The sequence below is a fragment of the Staurois parvus genome, unplaced genomic scaffold, assembly GCF_062004578.1.
Source record: "Staurois parvus isolate SC_StPar_1 unplaced genomic scaffold, SC_StPar_1.0 ptg000525l, whole genome shotgun sequence".
In the NCBI taxonomy this organism is placed as follows: Eukaryota; Metazoa; Chordata; class Amphibia; order Anura; family Ranidae; genus Staurois; species Staurois parvus.
Window position 1 is genome coordinate 8,152,448 of NW_028318321.1, and position 17,687 is coordinate 8,170,134.

The 17,687-nt window shown below is 40.8% G+C and overlaps 1 protein-coding gene across 4 annotated transcripts in view; it reads left to right on the forward strand.

The window, feature by feature from the left end:
- The window catches only part of EXOC6 (exocyst complex component 6), a 314,975-nt gene that overhangs the window by 232,059 nt on the left and 65,229 nt on the right, over positions 1-17,687 (forward strand). For all 4 annotated transcript variants that reach the window (XM_089690302.1, XM_089690303.1, XM_089690305.1 and 1 more), the window contains one exon: positions 11,588-11,661. In XM_089690302.1, the coding sequence (XP_089546428.1) occupies positions 11,588-11,661 (74 nt within the window). The remainder of the gene's footprint in view (positions 1-11,587; positions 11,662-17,687) is intronic.

The following is a 17,687-nucleotide window of genomic DNA, read 5'->3' on the forward strand; positions in this document are numbered from 1 at the left end:
TGCCTCTGTTGCCAACAGCTAGAATAATACTGTGGGTTTTGTGAAGTATGCCACAGAAGTATGTATATTAAAGGTTCATAGCTGTTCCTAAAATTTGATGCAAGGTTGCAAAAGGAGCATTGTGTGGAAACAAGTTATCTTTTAATAATTTTGTCATCTTGCCATAGTTAAAGTATATTAGCTGGGAATGATTGCAACAAATGTGTTCTAAAGATACTTTCGCCTTCCCAATGCAAAAGCCATCTGCAACTTTCCTATTGGGGAAAAGGGGGCACAGAGAGCATTCCCTGCCAGGAGAACACAGTGATTATTGATGGCCACTATGGCTGCTGGCACATGCTTGCAAAAATCGGACATGCTGTTGTATCCAAGTCTTGAGTGCCCACAGTTGATTTGAATCTCGACTGGTCTCTGTTGCACCAGCTGAGATTTGAGCCATCTATGTCCGGCTTTAGGGTTCCATTGTACATTGGTAGACATACCGTAGCACTCTACAATGACTCCGTTAGAGTGGAGAGGTTTTTTTTTTATTGTGCAGTCAACTCAACTCGTACTTCCCTTAAGCATTAATTTGACCATAAACTGTCTAATAAAACCAACCAACCATCAATCACCTTTCATTTCTTAGCTTAGTCCTGTGAAGATGAAATCTAGCTTCTCTGTGTTAAGGCATGGTACATATTCTCATTTGCAGAACAGCTGGCAAGTTGTTAGCATGCTTATATTGAAGCACTGAAGTCCTTATATTAATCCCTACTGATAAACCGTGTGAATAAACATTGCATGCTTTCTCTATCTTTACATAGAGTTTCCTCTGGATTTTCTTATTTCCTCCTAAGCAGCAAAAACGTACTGATAGGCTACCAGGTCCCCGACTAGACTGGCCTTAATGTACTTGACTATGGTAGGGATATTGGGTTATAAGCTGGCAGTGATGTAAATGGTAGGTGGTGCAAGAAAGTGAGGAATAAATAATTGCTCTTGGCATTGCCAGAAGCCTGCAGATGTGTATGTCAAGCTTAGTAACAAAGTTTGTTTGAGATGTGTGTACAAAAGTCATAGCACACAGAAGATATGAAATTCCAGACATGACTCTATGATTTATGGTGTGTTTGGATGGGGTACATATGGGCAGGTGTGTTTGATGCAAAGAATAAATTATGCATGGCCATCTGTATAGGAGAAATCATATGACTTGTTCATCCCCAGGGAAGGCTATAAGACAGATATGATACACTTTTGTCTTTCCCGTGTCCTGTAAAACTCATGTTTTCTCATCTGTTTACGACTGCTATGTTTTATTGTTACCGGAGAGAGCTGTCCTGGCAGCTCTACATCATGACCACAGCAACTACTACATGCCTAGTTGTTTTTCATGTATAATCTGTAGGAAATGGTTTTGAGGTATTTATTGCGATAAGCCCTTTACTATGCTCTGTTGTCACAAAGGATCACTTTTCAGCATGGGAATGCACCACTTACAATTTTGCAGATCTCTACAGACAATAACAGTGCTTTATGAGCTGCAAAACATGTTGATGTTCTGTACAGTTAGCTTTAAGGCGTATTTCCACTTTTACAGTCAAATTTGAGAAAAACCCACTATACGTCTGTAATGTGTTCCTATTCATACAGCATGCCTAAAAAACATCTTTACACACTTCAGTGCAGAGTACTTTTACCCCCTTCCTGCCCAGGCCAATTTTCAGCTTTCGGCACTCTCACAGTTTGAGTGACAATTGCGCGGTCATGTAACACTGTACCAAAAGTAAATTTTTTATATTTTTTTCACACAAATATCACTTTCTTTTAGTATTTAATCAACACTGGGTTTTTTATTGTTTGCTAAATGAACTAAATAAAAAACTAAAAAAACATGAATTAAAAAAACAAGTTTTTCTCATTCTGTTATAAAATTTTGCAAATAAATAATTGTTCTTCATAAACTTAGGCCAAAATGTATTCTGCTACATTTCTTTGGTGAAAATCACCAAATATTATATATATAGTATATTATTTAGTCTGTAAGAAAGTTATAGAGTCCACAAACTATGATATATACTTGAAAATCGATCAATCCAGATGTACTGACGGCACTGATCTCATTTCTTGAGGCCCAAAAATGTCATAACAGTACATTTATCCCCCAAATTACCCTTTTTCGGAAAGTAGACAGTCTGCGGTATTTAGTAAGAGGCATGGCAAGTGTTTTGAAGATGTAATTATTTTGTCATTTTTTCAAAAAGAAATAAAAAAAAGATTTTCACGGTTTTTTTTCTGCATACTGTCACCATATAGTACAGCGTCATCATATAACTTGTGTGGCGGTGATCAGGGACTCTGACTGGTGTCTATAGTGTATATAGTATTTTTATGTTTTTGCTTTATTTTTTATTAATTTTTTTTTACGATTTTTTAAAACTGTGACCATAGTAAACCTCAAAACAATAGAGTGCAGCGCTTAAAAAGATGAAAAGTCAATAAGGTGATAGTGTAGTATCCACAATGGTATACTGTAGATATACGGATTCCCACGGCCTCCACTCTGTCAGAATAACAGAAATGCGCACTCACCGGAAACGCATGGGTTATGCGCATGTGCGATCATGCATCACAGGCAATGGGTACATCAGAAGCCAGGCAGCCAGGCATCTCCCTCATGGTGGGTCATCACAGACTCCTGTTTGATCCTGGTCTTGATCGGGAATTATCCTGTTTGGGTTGGTGGTAGGTGCCTTTGTTATAATTTTTAACCCCTTTGTTGTTCCTAGGAGATGAGTAGTGTTTCTTATGTTGCCCTTTAAACTGTTGGGGTTGGTACTGGTCATGATTATGAGAACCAGAGGGGTAATTATTCCCATACGGCCTTTCCCATTCATTGTTAGGGTAAGGGTGATGATTTCTAGATGGAGTGTTAATGGTATTTGGATACCAGCGGAAATCTCGTGATCCAATATTATCATCATGAATGTTCTGCAAAGGTTCATACCTGTTAGAGGTAGGTAGGTCATAATATTGATAATCGTATTCTCTCATGTTTGGTCTACTTTGGTTTTTGTTTGGTCCCATCATGGGGGGTATATGGTTAGGGACCAATTGGTTAACAGGGTCAAGCTGTTTCTGCCAATCAAAAACCATTTTATCAGAATAATCTTTGTAATCTCTATTGTATTTTTTCCTCTTTTTAATTTTTTGTTCTTTTTCCACCCCTTCCATATGAACCTTTAATTTATCAGATTCAAATTTATATTTCTCATTATCTTTAAAGGGGATTAATTTCTCTCGCACTAAATTAATTTCTTTATCCAAATACGCTAATTTTTTCTTTTTACGTATAATGAGAAACTTTAAAAGGTCAATACCAGTATTATTGAAAAATTGGTACCACTCAAGATGACTACTTGGATCCTCCGAATCTGGGCGTATATCCCACCGGAGTGATCTGGGAACCATTTGTTCTTTTATATACTTATCCAAGAAAGATACATCCCATAAAGTTTTAATTTCAGCAGTGGTTAAATTTTTTAAATGTACAAAGAGTCCCTTTAAGTCATCATTGTCATCATTGTCTAGTGTATAGAAATCCTCAGGGATGGCGCTCCTTGAGGATCTGAGGTCAAAAATATCCCCCATATTGCAGATGGATGATAGATAAGAACAAACTTAGAGCAGCTACAAACTGGTAATGGTATAAATGAGATAAATATAAAAGATATATAGTGAGCGCTCTCATAAATGTCAGCAGCTGGAACACTTTAGGCAACCATAATGCCTCAAACACAAACAATCAATCTCAAAACAATAGAGTGCAGCGCTTAAAAAGATGAAAAGTCAATAAGGTGATAGTGTAGTATCCACAATGGTATACTGTAGATATACGGCACTGGGGTTCTGTGTATTGAGACTTCTCTGTCTCCTCCTTACTATGTGGTAGATCGCGGATCCACGGCAAAATGGCGCTGCCGTGCTCGCGCATGCGCAGTGCTTGCTTTCTCCGGGAAAATGGCCGCGGCTCACTGCGCATGTGCCGATTCCCCTATTTCTGACACTGGCGTCGGTCACGCTCCTGTACAGTCTCCCCTCTGATGATGTGCCTTTAGCACGAAAGGCCTAAGGAGGAACTGTGCAGAGCGTGACGTCATTCCACCGCCGGAGCCACGAGGAGGCCCGGCGGCCATCATTACTGGGGTCAGTACTGCTGTATTTGTCTTTCATATGATGTACTACATGCATACTGCCCTGCTGTTTTTATAAATAAACATTCGTTTTTTGGACATACTACACTATTTTGGGCATCTGTTTCCTGAGGCTCCTGTCTGGAGCTTTCACTCCCATAGAGCAAGCACTTTGCCATCCTAAGAGGAGGTTTTTTCCTGAAGCACCTGGCTGACCTTAAGGGGACCCCCTGGACCTGTCTTAGGAGTCTGTGATGACCCACCATGAGGGAGATGCCTGGCTGCCTGGCTTCTGATGTACCCATTGCCTGTGATGCATGATCACACATGCGCATAACCCATGCGTTTCCGGTGAGTGCGCATTTCTGTTATTCTGACAGAGTGGAGGCCGTGGGAATCCGTATATCTACAGTATACCATTGTGGATACTACACTATCACCTTATTGACTTTTCATCTTTTTAAGCGCTGCACTCTATTGTTTTGAGATTGATTGTTTGTGTTTGAGGCATTATGGTTGCCTAAAGTGTTCCAGCTGCTGACATTTATGAGAGCGCTCACTATATATCTTTTATATTTATCTCATGTGACCATAGTAACATTGTACTACTCTGGGGAAGTGATCAGTAGTTTTTTTTCACATTAGCAGTGAATTTCACTGCTATAGGCAAGCATGTAACTGATTGCAATCAATTTATTCAGTGTTTTTTGTTGTGATTCACTATGATTGGCCACAGCTAATCACATGACACAGATGGGTTGCGATTGGCCCGGTCTGTACATGTGATCAGTGTGACTAACCACAGCTAACAACACAATTGTATACAATTGATGGCATGAACAGTTGTCATGTCACCTGATGTAATCGGTTACAGCAGTCACATGGTACCGGCAATCGGTCCCCATTGACAGATCTCATTGCAGCACGGGTCCACGCAAGGCAGCGATCCAGGAGGATGTCATATGACGCCACCCATGATCGACAAGAGTCCTGTTCGGCCATCATTCTGTAGGCCGGGCAGGAACTGGTTAAAAATATTTCTTACCGTTTAGATGTTTCTCAAGACAAGGTATCCTGGCTGACTGAAATGTTTTTTAAACATTAACGTGAGCCTGTCCCAAGTCTGTCCCCATTAACATATTGTGCAAGAAACTCAGTCCCTAAACTTTTGTAACCCCCTTTTTAGGACAGAGCAAATCTAGTTGATTATTGATGATTGATAATGAAGATCTACTTGCACAATACAGACAGGGTTAATTATGACAAAATAATTATGACTGCTGTATAGTCCCCTCAAAAACAAAGTGAAATATGTGAAATGTTTGCTTGCTGGAGGGTCCAGAGTAGAGCATCTTAGAAAGGTAACCTTCAATTTGTAAGTTTTGGTAATGCTATGTGAATGGGGAAATGTAACAAATATAAAGTAGGTGTTATCCGAATTTAGCTGCAAAAATGGAAATACTCTTTAAGTAGGCCCACAAAAGCAATAGCCACCCACACTTTTGATTTAGAACATAACGGTTCTACTGGCAGGATTAGCAGGTAATAATATGTTATGAGGAGGGGGCTAAAAATTTGCTATGTTAGTTTTGGTGACAGCCTGCAGCATATATTATTTTATTATTATTATACAAGCTTTATATAGCGCCAACAGTTTGCTCAGCGCTTTACAATATAACAGGAGACAATACAGCAACAATATAGTTCAATACAAGAGGGTTAGGAGGGCCCTGCTCCTTGGAGTTTACAATCTAGGAGGGAGGGGCTAGTGGTATAAAAGGTGGTAACTATGAGTGATGGACTGGTAGGAGGAGAAGAAGATTCCATTATTAGCTGAGGGCAGGATAGGCTTCCCTGAAGATATAGGTTTTCAGAGATCACCTAAAAGTGAGCAGAGTAGGCTGATAAATTGGGGTAGAGAGTTCCAGAGGATGGGGGAAGCTCTGGAGAAGTCCTTGAGACAAGCATTGGAAGAGGAGACAAGGGGGCTAGAGAGCAGAAGATCGTGTGAGGAGCAGAGAGTACGGTTTAGGTGGTATTTGTAGACAAGATTGGTGTTGTAATTTGGAGCAGAGTTATAAATGGCTTTATAAGTTATTGTTAATGTTTTGAATTTTATCCATTGGGCAATGGGAAGCCAGTGCAGGGATTGACAGAGAGGGGTGGCAGATAAGGAACGGTTAGTAAGGTGGATGAGTCTGGCAGCAGCATTCATGATAGACTGAAGAGGGGATAGCCTGTGATGAGGTAGGCCAATGAGGAGGGAGTTACAATAGTCAAGGTGAGAGATAACAAGGGAGTGAATAAGTAGCTTAGTAGTGTCCGAGGTTAAGAACGGGCGTATCTTGCAGATGTTGCGGAGGTAAAGTCTACAAGATTTGGACAGTGATTGGATTTGGGGCTGAAAGGACAAATTTGAGTCTAGGATTACACCTAGCACCCTGGCATAAGGGGAGGGACTGATGGCTGTGTTATATATGTCTATATGTCAGTTTTGAATTTTCCCAGAGTCCCACTTTAATTTAAAAATCACTTCTTTTTTAGAAAATGGTGTCTCAGCTACAACCTCTACAATAGCTCCCCAATACATAAAGTACCTGGAGACATGAAATGCCTAATCTTTAGTACTTGTGATATCATTTCAGTAGGGTTAGATAGCCGTTAGATTTTCAGTAAGGTACTACAGATAACCACACTAATGTAGGAAAACCTGTTGGCTGAATTGGAGTTGCTGGCAGTAGTTTATTGATCCTCTGTCTAATGTAAACATATACGTTTTCACATGATGTATGCAAGCCATATGAGGGTATCATAGACTAGTATATTTGAATCGTTGCCCAGCTTCCACCGTGCAACAAATATGTATGACTTAGAAAAAGATGGGGGTTTCCTAGATGTCTGCGAACATTGGAAATCACCATTGAATTCTTAGAAATACAGTTGTGTTCAAAATAATAGCAGTCAGACATCACTAACCTGATCAATCACTGTTTTTGGTAGAAATGATATTTCTACATGGCAAATAGTTTACTAGCAGGTGTAGTAGAGTAATAGAAATCCAACAGACCCAACAGTCATGACAAGCATGCTGCTGATTCTGTGTAATTGAATCACTAATTGAAAGGGGCATGTTCAAAATAATAGCAGTGTGGAGTTCTTTTAGTGAGGTCATTCATTCTTTCAAAAACAGGTAGCAATTATTGCCCTTATTTAAGGAAGGAAGGCAGTAAATATTGTACATGCTGGTTACAGTGCATTTCTCTCTGAAATTCTGTGGAAAATGGGTCGTTCTAGACATTGTTCAGAAGAACAGCGTACCTTAATTAAAAAGTTGATTGGAGAGGGGAAAACATATAAAGAAGTGCAGAAAATGATAGGCTGCTCAGCTAAAATGATCGCAAATGCTTTAAAATGGCAACCAAAACCTGAAAGACGTGGAAGAAAGCGAAAAACTACCATTCGAATGGATAGAAGAATAGCCAAAATGGCAAGGACTCAGCCAACAATCAGCTCCAGGGAGATCAAAGAAGGTCTAAAGTTATCTGTGAGTACTGTTACAATTAGAAGACGCCTATGTGAAGCCAAGCTATCTGCAAGAAGCCCCCGCAAAGTCCCACTGTTGCAAAAAAGACATGCTGAAGAGGTTACAATTTGCCAAAGAGCACATTGACTGGCCTAAAGAGAAATGGCGCAACATTTTGTGGACTGATGAAAGTAAGATTGTTCTTTTTGGGTCTAGTGGCCGGAGACAGTTTGTCAGACGACCCCCAAACACTGAATTCAAGCCACAGTACACTGTGAAGACAGTGAAGCATGGTTGTGCAAGCATCATGATATGGGGATGTTTTTTATACTACGGTGTTGGGCCTATTTATCGCATACCAGGGATCATGGATCAGTTTGAATACATCAGAATACTTGAAGAGGTCATGCTGCCTTGAAATGGGTGTTCCAACAAGACAACGACCCCAAACATACCAGTAAACGTGCAACATCTTGGTTCCAGACCAACAAGATTGACGTTATGGAGTGGCCAGCCCAATCCCCGGATCTTAATCCAATAGAAAACTTGTGGGGTGACATAAAAAATGCAGTTTCTGAGGCAAAACCAAGAAATAGAGAAGAACTGTGGAATGTAGTCCAATATCCTGGGCTGGAATACCTGTTCACAGGTGCCAGAAGTTGGTTGACTCCATGCAACACAGATGTACAGCAGTTCTCAGAAACAGTGCTTATACAACTAAATATTAATTAAGTGATTCAAAGGAAAGCAAAATCTTCAAACATTTTTCAGTTTATATAGTGAATGTTTGAGTTTGTAAAGAATACAAACACTGATATTTTTTTTAACAGTCTAATACTCACTTTTCTTCGATTGTTTTAGAGGAACAACACAAAAATTTGATCTATTTTTCTTCATGTTTTGATTTGGAATAGAATGTGTAGTGTTCCCAATGCATTTGCGTGTATGAAAATAAAAGCTATTAGAAGGATTTTGAGCTTTATTCACTTTTTTCAACACACTGCTATTATTTTGAACACAACTGTAGGTTCCCTGGATGCACAGTTGACATCTTTAAGACCTTCACACCCTTTAAAATAGACAATTATTCTTAGCAGGCACTAAACTTTTTGGCAAATTTAATTCCCCTTTAAGTGGTTTTCCTAAACACATGAACGTCTAATAAACTATATTTGCCCCAGACATTTTTATTGGTGACATATATAGAGCGAGAGAGGATAGCATTCTTAGACAGTGCTTAGAGGCTTACACCTGATGTGAGCATGCGAAGCTCAAGCCCACCTTGGAGAGTTTCTCTTTGATTGCTGTCTTGCTACATGTAGACTTTTTACTGAGCAACTGTTATAACAAAAGCAGATGTTTAAAATAAGTTGACAGCTTAGGAATTAGTATCTTTCAGAACCCTGCAGTAATCATTTCCCTTGGGACATCTATGAGCTTCTTCTATGAGCACAGCGTCTTACGTGTTTTTTAACTTTGAAAACTTCTTGAAAATGTATTGTGATTGGGAGAAACCGTTGAATACCTGACATATTAGGACTACAAACTGAATATTATATGAATAGCAATTTCAGTGATTAACATGGTGCAAGAGACATGCATCTGAATAAGTAGTATTAAAGTTATATTAAACCATCATGTGTAACATGCATACAGTGCTGTAACATTCAGTACTGATCATAAGTGCTGTGTGCCTTTCTTTCCAGCGCTGGAGTTGCCTTTCTTTCCCAATTAGAAAGTGCTGTTTCACCTGGTGGTGTTTTCAGATGTCTCCCTCCTCTTTCAGGGTTCCACTGAAGACAACTTTCTGTGCTCCCCACCCACTGTCACTATGCCTCCTCAATTTCCTGCCTTCATCCATAGGGTGTCAACTACTCTCCTGCTCCTCCTTCCTCCATGTGAGTGATTGAAAGCACAACTGGAGCTTGCACAGGCCCCAGTCTAGGCTTGATGTAACATAATCCGGGCCCCGGGAAGTTTGGGAAAGTGGCACTTGGGGACCTGGAGCTGTGGCAGTGAGAAACCAAAATCGTAGATATATTTGCACACAGGAATGAAAAATATTACTGGAGATTGTTTTGCATGCTCTCTTTTATGCCTTAGGGCAGAGGCATCCAAACTTTCCAGATAGAGGGCCACATTGTACAATTTACAAATATTCTTGGGCTGAAAGAAATAAATTAACAAATTAAATGTAAATGAGTTAATACGTTATACTTAGTTTGTTTTATAATCTTCATGCTATGATTTATGAAAAAATTTCAGTAAGCAAAGCAACAAAATTCCGAATAAGTCCCCACTGACATCAGAGCCTCCATCAGAGTAACACCCCCCCAGCCTTACGTCAGGTTCCATCTTATATCAGAAGGCCAGATCAAATCTTGCAGTTATTTGGCCTCCTTGTTGTATGGTGTAGTTTAGAGACCCCTGTGTTCAGGTAAAAAATTAGAGTCTTTAGTACTACTTTAACGAAAAATAAGATTTTAGCATTGTTTTGTCTAAACTGACCACATGGCATAACATCAGTTCGTGGTTTCAGTATTTCACCAGCATTTTAACTGTATGACAGTTTATAAACTGGAAGTCTCAAACATGGGGAATGATTGACAAATCTAGGAGCTTTCCTTTTCACAGTATTATATACCTGAGGATGTCTTAATCAGCAACATAAAGCACTCACCCCTCTATAAGCACTTTCTTATATGATAGGCACAGTGTGGCGCCCCATCTCTGGGAGCTCAATTCTGAACGTTATTCCTAATCACTAAGCCACTGAGTCTTCTTATCCTGCATACCAAACTGTCTGAACCTGCTCATAAACTGCTCAATAAAAGGCAGTAATGCTTCTGATTATATAGTATTACTTGCAATTTTTGACCATTTCTTACGTTGTTAAAGTGTATATAAGCCAATTAACTTATCTTATTTGCTCCCTTTTGGTTTGCTAAATATACCATGGAAACTATTGTGTTGTACAGTATCCGTTTGATATGTTCAAATAATACTTGTTGATCATGTCAGAAATTCAGAGTTCTCCTGTGCACCATCTGCGTTGTTTCAAGGAGTCTAACTAGCCATCCTGCTCCTTATCTGGGGCTCTTAAATAATTAGTGTCTGTTGTAGAGATGGGGGGTTAGAAGGATTTGAATAGTTTAGCAAAAGACAACAGGGCAGGGCTGACACCACTTACGCTACAAAAATACTGTGTATTGTCAGCCAACAATGGGCCTTAAAGTGGTTGTAAAGGCTCATGGCTTTTTACCTTCATGCATTCTATACATGAAGGTAAAAATCCTTCTCTGTATAGCAGCCCCCCTAGTACTCATCTGAGCCCCCTCTTGATCCAGTGATGTGCACTGCAGTCTCGGCTGTCCCGACACTCCCTCTCCTTATTGGTTCGTGATGCCGTCAGTCACAGTGAGCCAATGAAAAGAGCTGTGAGGGCACCCGACAGGAGGGAGGAGCTATGAGCGCTGGCGGGAGAACCGAGACGAGGGGGATCGGGGCTGCTCTGTTCAAAACCATTACATAGAGCAGGTAAGTATACCATGTGTAATTTTAAAAAATAATTAAGCCTTTAGTATCGCTTTAACAGCTGAGTGTGTTTCTGGCAAATCAACAGGTATTTCTCGTTAAATGATGAAACGCAGGTTAATGTTCATGTACAGTAGGGATGTACTGCATGTGCTTATTTTGCCCTGTTATATACTTTAAGAGTTATAATGAATACCTCTGACAGTTGAAAGTGTTGGACAATTTTCCAGCTTGGAATAAACATTTTATTAATTCTATTCATTTAGCAGCTAAATAGAGATGGTGTCTTATGTCTGCAAAAATTGTTATTGCTTAAAGTCCTCCAGTTAACATGAGTTTATATTTGTATTTACAGTGTTCGCCAGTTCTGATCCTGTTCCAGGATTCCAGGAGGACACCCTGCAATTGGCTTTCCTTGACCTCAGACAAGTAAGACAAGTGTCTTTCTTTTTATTTTACACATTTTTATTTCTTCTAACTAGAAGTGTCTGGTTAATCTTACTATTTACAGGTAAGTGTAACTGGGTTGTTCTTAATGACTTTAAAGTGGAGCTCCACCCAAAAAGGGAAGTTCCGCTTTAGAGACTGGTCCCCCGCTCCTCATTAAGGATTGGCACCTTTGGGGAGCGGGCACCTGAAATTCACAGGTACCTGCTTCCACTTCGGCTGCATTCGCCTAGGCGATTGGAAGCGGAAGTTGTCCCCCTCCCTCCCCATAGTCTCCCCATATACATTTAACAGGTCCCAGAAAACTACGGACCATTCATAAAGTGCAGCGCTACTCGTGCATGTGCATGCTGTCACAGCCAGGTGCCCACACTGAATATGCCGGCGTCAGGAACACTGGACGGCCGGGGAAACGGGTTGTGGGGAGGACACTGCGGGATCGGGGGACATGTGAGTGGCTGTTTTTTTTAAGTCAGCACCTACAGTTTTTGTAACTGCTGACTTTTATTTTTTTTTCCGTGTGACTGGAACTCTGCTTTAACACACAGTTATTTTTAAATATGTACCAAATCTAGGCAAAAAAGTATAAACAAATTGTTATGGTAAAGTTGGCTTAAAGTATAACTAAAGGCTATACTTTCTTTTTTGTTTTGGATAGAGTGGAGATGGATTTGAACACCTATTAGGTTTTTATATTGCTGGCTGTGTTCCGGTTAGGGAGATTAACCCTCTCTATTTGTCTTGTTTACCATTATCAGTGAAAGTAAAAGGAAATATTACATTTCTCATTGTCCCCAAAAAAATAATACAGGGGAAATCTTTCAATCGGGACACTAGTTCTGGTGACCTGGGGGGCCCCAAGGTATTCCCTTAATTTGCAGGGATTTCCTCTCACTTCCTGTTTGGGCTATGGGAAATGAAGTAAAAATAAATCTCCTCAATGGGACATAGATGGCAAAAAAAAAAAATCTGCCAGGGGTTATAACCCTCCCTTGCTTTAACCGAAAAAAAAAGATTTGCTTTTAGTTCTACTTTGAAAGATACCAAAAAGACGTACACTAAACCATGCTGAAGCACAGTAGAACCTTCTGAAAAAAAGAAGTTAATCACATCAGAAGTCCCAAGAAAGAAGGAGCTTATTCCCTTATTTTAAAATAGCGTGTTAAAATTATTCCTTTAGGCAGCTAAAACCTATAGATACAACCTGGTAGTACTTGTTCCTGACAATACAATTGCAGCTGTCATGTTGCTATTGCTAATCCTGTTAGATTTTTCATTTTGCTAATTTTTTAAGCACTACAGAACACAGCAGAAGATCTTACATGGTGCCTGTGAGATGTAAAGGAATACTACAATCTGCTAATATATTCTAAACATAGCACAATATATACTGTATATTTGATTGGTTGCTATGGGTAAAGGAAGTGTTTGTTTTACTACTTTTTTTTTTTTTCTTTGCACCCCTAACAATTTATTCATAATGAATAAATAGCTGGACTAAACTTTTTTATAGAGTTGTCCTTTAAGTAAGATTTTCTCCCTTGAAATGAAATATAAATATCTAGGTGTTGATAGCTTAGTAAGTCATTTATCATAAAAATACAAGAATGTAAAAAGCCCTGACTTTATACATAGCAGTCGCACTTTTTCTTCCACTATTCAAAGGATTTAAAGGTCACCCACAATCTTTCTTTAGGGATGGAAAATGACACCAGGGCCTAGAGAAAAAAAACATAACTTTGCAAACACTTATGTTACATCGTTAAGAGCCTCTTGGGTTTTATTGGGTCTGATGTCAGGGCTAGTGAAATAATTTTTCTCCCCTGAGCATTATAGTCCGAAATGAGAAACTCTATTTTAGCAGAAAACCTTGCAGAAAGGTTAGAGTTGACTAAATGGATCACTTAGTAAGAACAGTTGACAACTAAGTCAAAATAGGTTTTCAGGTTCCTAGGCTAAAAATACCCCATTTGTCCATATTTGTATTTTTCAGATATGTGTGGTTATGTATGATAAGGTCATTATATGAATTGTTTGTTTTCCTCCTGTCATTGCTGTTAAGCTTCTGTACTGATATCTAATAATTATCTCTAGTGTTACTGAATTTAGATGTAAGGAACCTAGGAAACTTAGGCTACATTCACACTGAGCTGAGCATTTACAATTTCTCAGTAGGGTATAGGTCAGGTGAGGAAGAGGGCCATGTCATTATTCTTTCATTTTTAAGTCCTGTACTGGCTAGCCACGCAGTGGAGTACTTTGATGCATACGATGGAGCATTGTCCTGCATAAAAATCATAGTATTCTTAAAAAATGCAGACTTTTTCCTATGCCACTTTTTGAAGAAAGTGTCTTCTAACAACTGGCAGTTGATTTTGAGTCTATATTCAACCTGAAAAGGTCCAATTAGCTCATCTTTAATAATACCAGCCCATACCAGTTCCCCATCCTCACCTTGCTGGTGTCTTGAGTCGAAGTGCAGCTCTGTGCCCGTTACTGATCCAGCCAGAGGCCCATCCATCTGGTCTGTCAAGAGTCACTCTCATCTTATCAGTCCATAAAACCTTTGAAAAATATGTCTTCAGATATTTCTTGGCCCAGTCTTGATATTTCAACTAATGTATCTTGTTCAGTGGTGGTCGGGTTTCAGCCTTCCTTACCTTGGTCATGTCTCTGAGCACTGAACACCTTGTACTTCTGGGCACTCCAGGTAGGTCACAGTTCTGGAATATGATGGCACTGAAGGATAATGGGTTCCTGGAAGCTTCACATTTGAATCTTCCCAAATTTTTTACAGTTAATTTGTGTCTTTTTCTTTCTCAACATGTTTCTTCCAACCCTGTTGACTATTTGCAACAAAGCGTTTGATGGTTCTGTGATCACGCCCCAATATCTTAGCAGCTTCAAGAGTGCTGCATTCCTCTGAAAGACTTTTTAAAATATTTGACTTTTCATAATCAGTTAAATCTCTTTTTTTTGGCCCATTTTACCTGAGGAAAAGAGGCTGCCTAATAATTATTAGCCCAAGAGAACAGCGCTGTGAGAGTGTGATACCGCAATATTCACTTCCCAAGGAGGTATACCTTTATTGATGCAGAGTAATGCATTAGTAGGATTACAAATAGTATAGTCTCTGCCAGGATACTGCAGTGGACCATCTGCTCCTCGATGTACCCAAGCAGGGAAAGAAGCTTAGAAGCGGTGTATAGCTGTCCCAGCCGGGGATTGCGGCGCTTCGAATGTGACGTTATCGCAACCTGGATGAGGGCAGAAGCTTGATCCTGGCCTTGAGACGCAAGCAGAGTTGGTAACCGTGACAAAGCATTTTGCACGCATGCACTTTGTCAAGTCTGAAGAATGTACGGTTGCAAGCTTTATTTATATGGCACACGAAGGCCGGGCCAATGATAAAAAAAAGGGAGAGGGAAAGGACGGCAGGCGGAGCGTGCAATCCCCCTGCATGGCACCTTTACAATTATAAGTGGATAATAAATAGAAAAATTCAATAAACATCAAAGACTAAAAATACCCAATGGAACCTTAATAAAGGGCATAATTAAACAATACTGTGGATCTCTAAATCTTAGTTTAATCCATTTTGGGCCATTGAGCCTAATTTGAAAATCCAAAAGGTCTCCCTTTTGCACAACAGAGAAAATCTTTCATTATCTGTCAGGGATCTTTTTTTCTACGTGTTCAATCGCCATGACCTCCAGACACCCAAAATCTTTGTTATGGGTGTGCAGGAAATGGCTGGGAACACTGTGTTTATCACAACCATCTTTGATCAACCTGCGATGTTCTCCTATACGCTTGCATAGAGGATGCATAGTGCGACCCATGTATAATAGCTTGAAAGGACATGAAAGCACATAGATCACATAATCGGTTGCACAGGTAATAAACTGTTTTATATGGAAAAAATTGCCCTTATGATCTGTAACATCTGAACGCCCATGAGTGATCAATTGACATGTGAGACAGCCTCTTTTTTTTTACACCTAAAAATGCCAGCCCTATTATCGAAATATGAACAAATATTCATATCTCTCTTTTGGATTATAATTATGCACACCTTGATATAGAGCAGGGCTCAAAATTCCAAGTCCTGAGCTACTAGCCAGGGCTTAAGAGTTACTTGCGACCAGTTGCCCTACCCAACCCCTACCCTGCCCCGCCTTTAATTCCACTTCTAAACACACACTCGTAAATTATCTCATGAAATGGCATTGTTAAATGTTTTATGTAGAATGAAGGAAGCGAGGGAAGGAAGAAAAGAAATGGAATGGAGGAGTGGAAGCAAGGAATGGAGAAAGGGAGGGAGGGGTGGAAGAGAGGGAGGGGTGGAAGGAAGGGAGGGAGTGGTGGAAAGAAGGAAGGGTGGGAGGGAGGGTGGATGGAAGGGAGGGGTGGAAAGAAGGCAGGGAGGGGTGGAAGGAAGGGAGGTAGGAAGGGAGGAGTGGAAGGAAGGAAGGGTGGGAGGGAGAGTGGAAGGGGTGGAAGGAAGGAAGGGAGGGGTTGAAAGACGGCAGGGAGGGAGGTGTGGAAGGAGGGAAGGGGTGGGAAGGGAGGGTGAGAAGTGTGGGAAGGAAGGGAGGGAGGGGTAGAAGGAAGGTGAGGATGGAAGGAGGAGAGGAGTGGAAGAAAGACAGGGAGGAAGGGGTGGAAGGAAGAGAGGGGGAGAGAGAGGTGGAAGCAAGGGAGATGTGCAAGGATGGCAGGGAGGGCGGGGTGGAAGGAAGGGAGGGAGGGGTGAACGGAAGGAAGGGAAGGGTGAGTTCAAGGAACAAAGGAGGGGATGGAAGGGAGGGATGGAAGGAAGGAAGAGAGGGTGGAAGAATGGAAGGAAGGAAGGCAGGGATGGAAGGAAGGGTGGAAGGAAGAAAGGGAGGGGTGGAAGGAAGGGAGGGGTGAAAGGATGGAAGGGAGGGCTGGAAGGAAGGAAGAGAGGGGTGGAAGAATGGAAGGAAGGGAGGGGTGAAAGAATGGCAGGAAGGGGTGGAAAGAAGGAAGGGGTGGCAGGGAGGAAAGGAAGGGAGGGGTGAGTGGGTAGAAGGAAGGGAGGGGTTAAAGGAAGGCAGGGTGGAAGGAAGGAAGGGAGGGGAAAAAAGAAGAAAGGCGGGTTGGAAGGAAGGGAGGGGTGGGTGGATTCACGTGCTCAGTCAGATGCATCACAGCTGTCGGCTGCTTTGTGTTCAATTTCCTGCCCACACATCCTCTGAAGCTGGCATGGACTGGTGTGTTGGTGGGCACATGGGAAAACAGAGCAGATCCAGCCTCTCTCCGTTCTTCTCCTATTGGTGTGGAGGATGGGGGGAGGGGCTGGGCACTGAGGAACACACATCGGGGGGGCCCAGAAAGAAAATGGAACATTCAGGGATGATCGGTGCAGCGGTGGGGGCAGTGGCTTTCAATGAAGCAGCCGGAAGCTGATTCTCCTCCTCTCTCTCTCCTGTGGTTTTCAGCTGTTTAATTGAAATCCATACAGGAGATTGCTGCTTGTCACTGCCCTTACCGCCATCCCTCCTACACACCCTTATACCTGGCACTGCTCGCCTCCACCTTAGTTCCACTTGCCCAATGCGAGCGGGCAAGTGGAAATTTTTAATGGCTGATATAGAGTGTTGATCACAACCTCCCTCATTACACAAACACACATCACCTGATGTGTTTAAATCCAAGAAGTATTCAGGTTTATACAGCTTGGAGTTGGACAATATGTATAAAAATTATGATTTGGTCAAAATACTCAGTTGCCTAATAATTGTGCACACAGTGTGTAGTGTAAGTGAAAATTACTGAGACAACACATACAGCCATAGGCAAAGCCGATATCCTACAAATAAATCTAACTGAAAGTGTATGTAAACCATTACAACAAATTTTTTTTATTTGCTTCCTCTTGATCTGGTAAATATACAAATAAAAGTATAATGTCATATTTGTTTGATAGGTACAAAATATAATAATTGATCTTCTCAGAAATTCAGAGCTTTGTATCTTGTGCT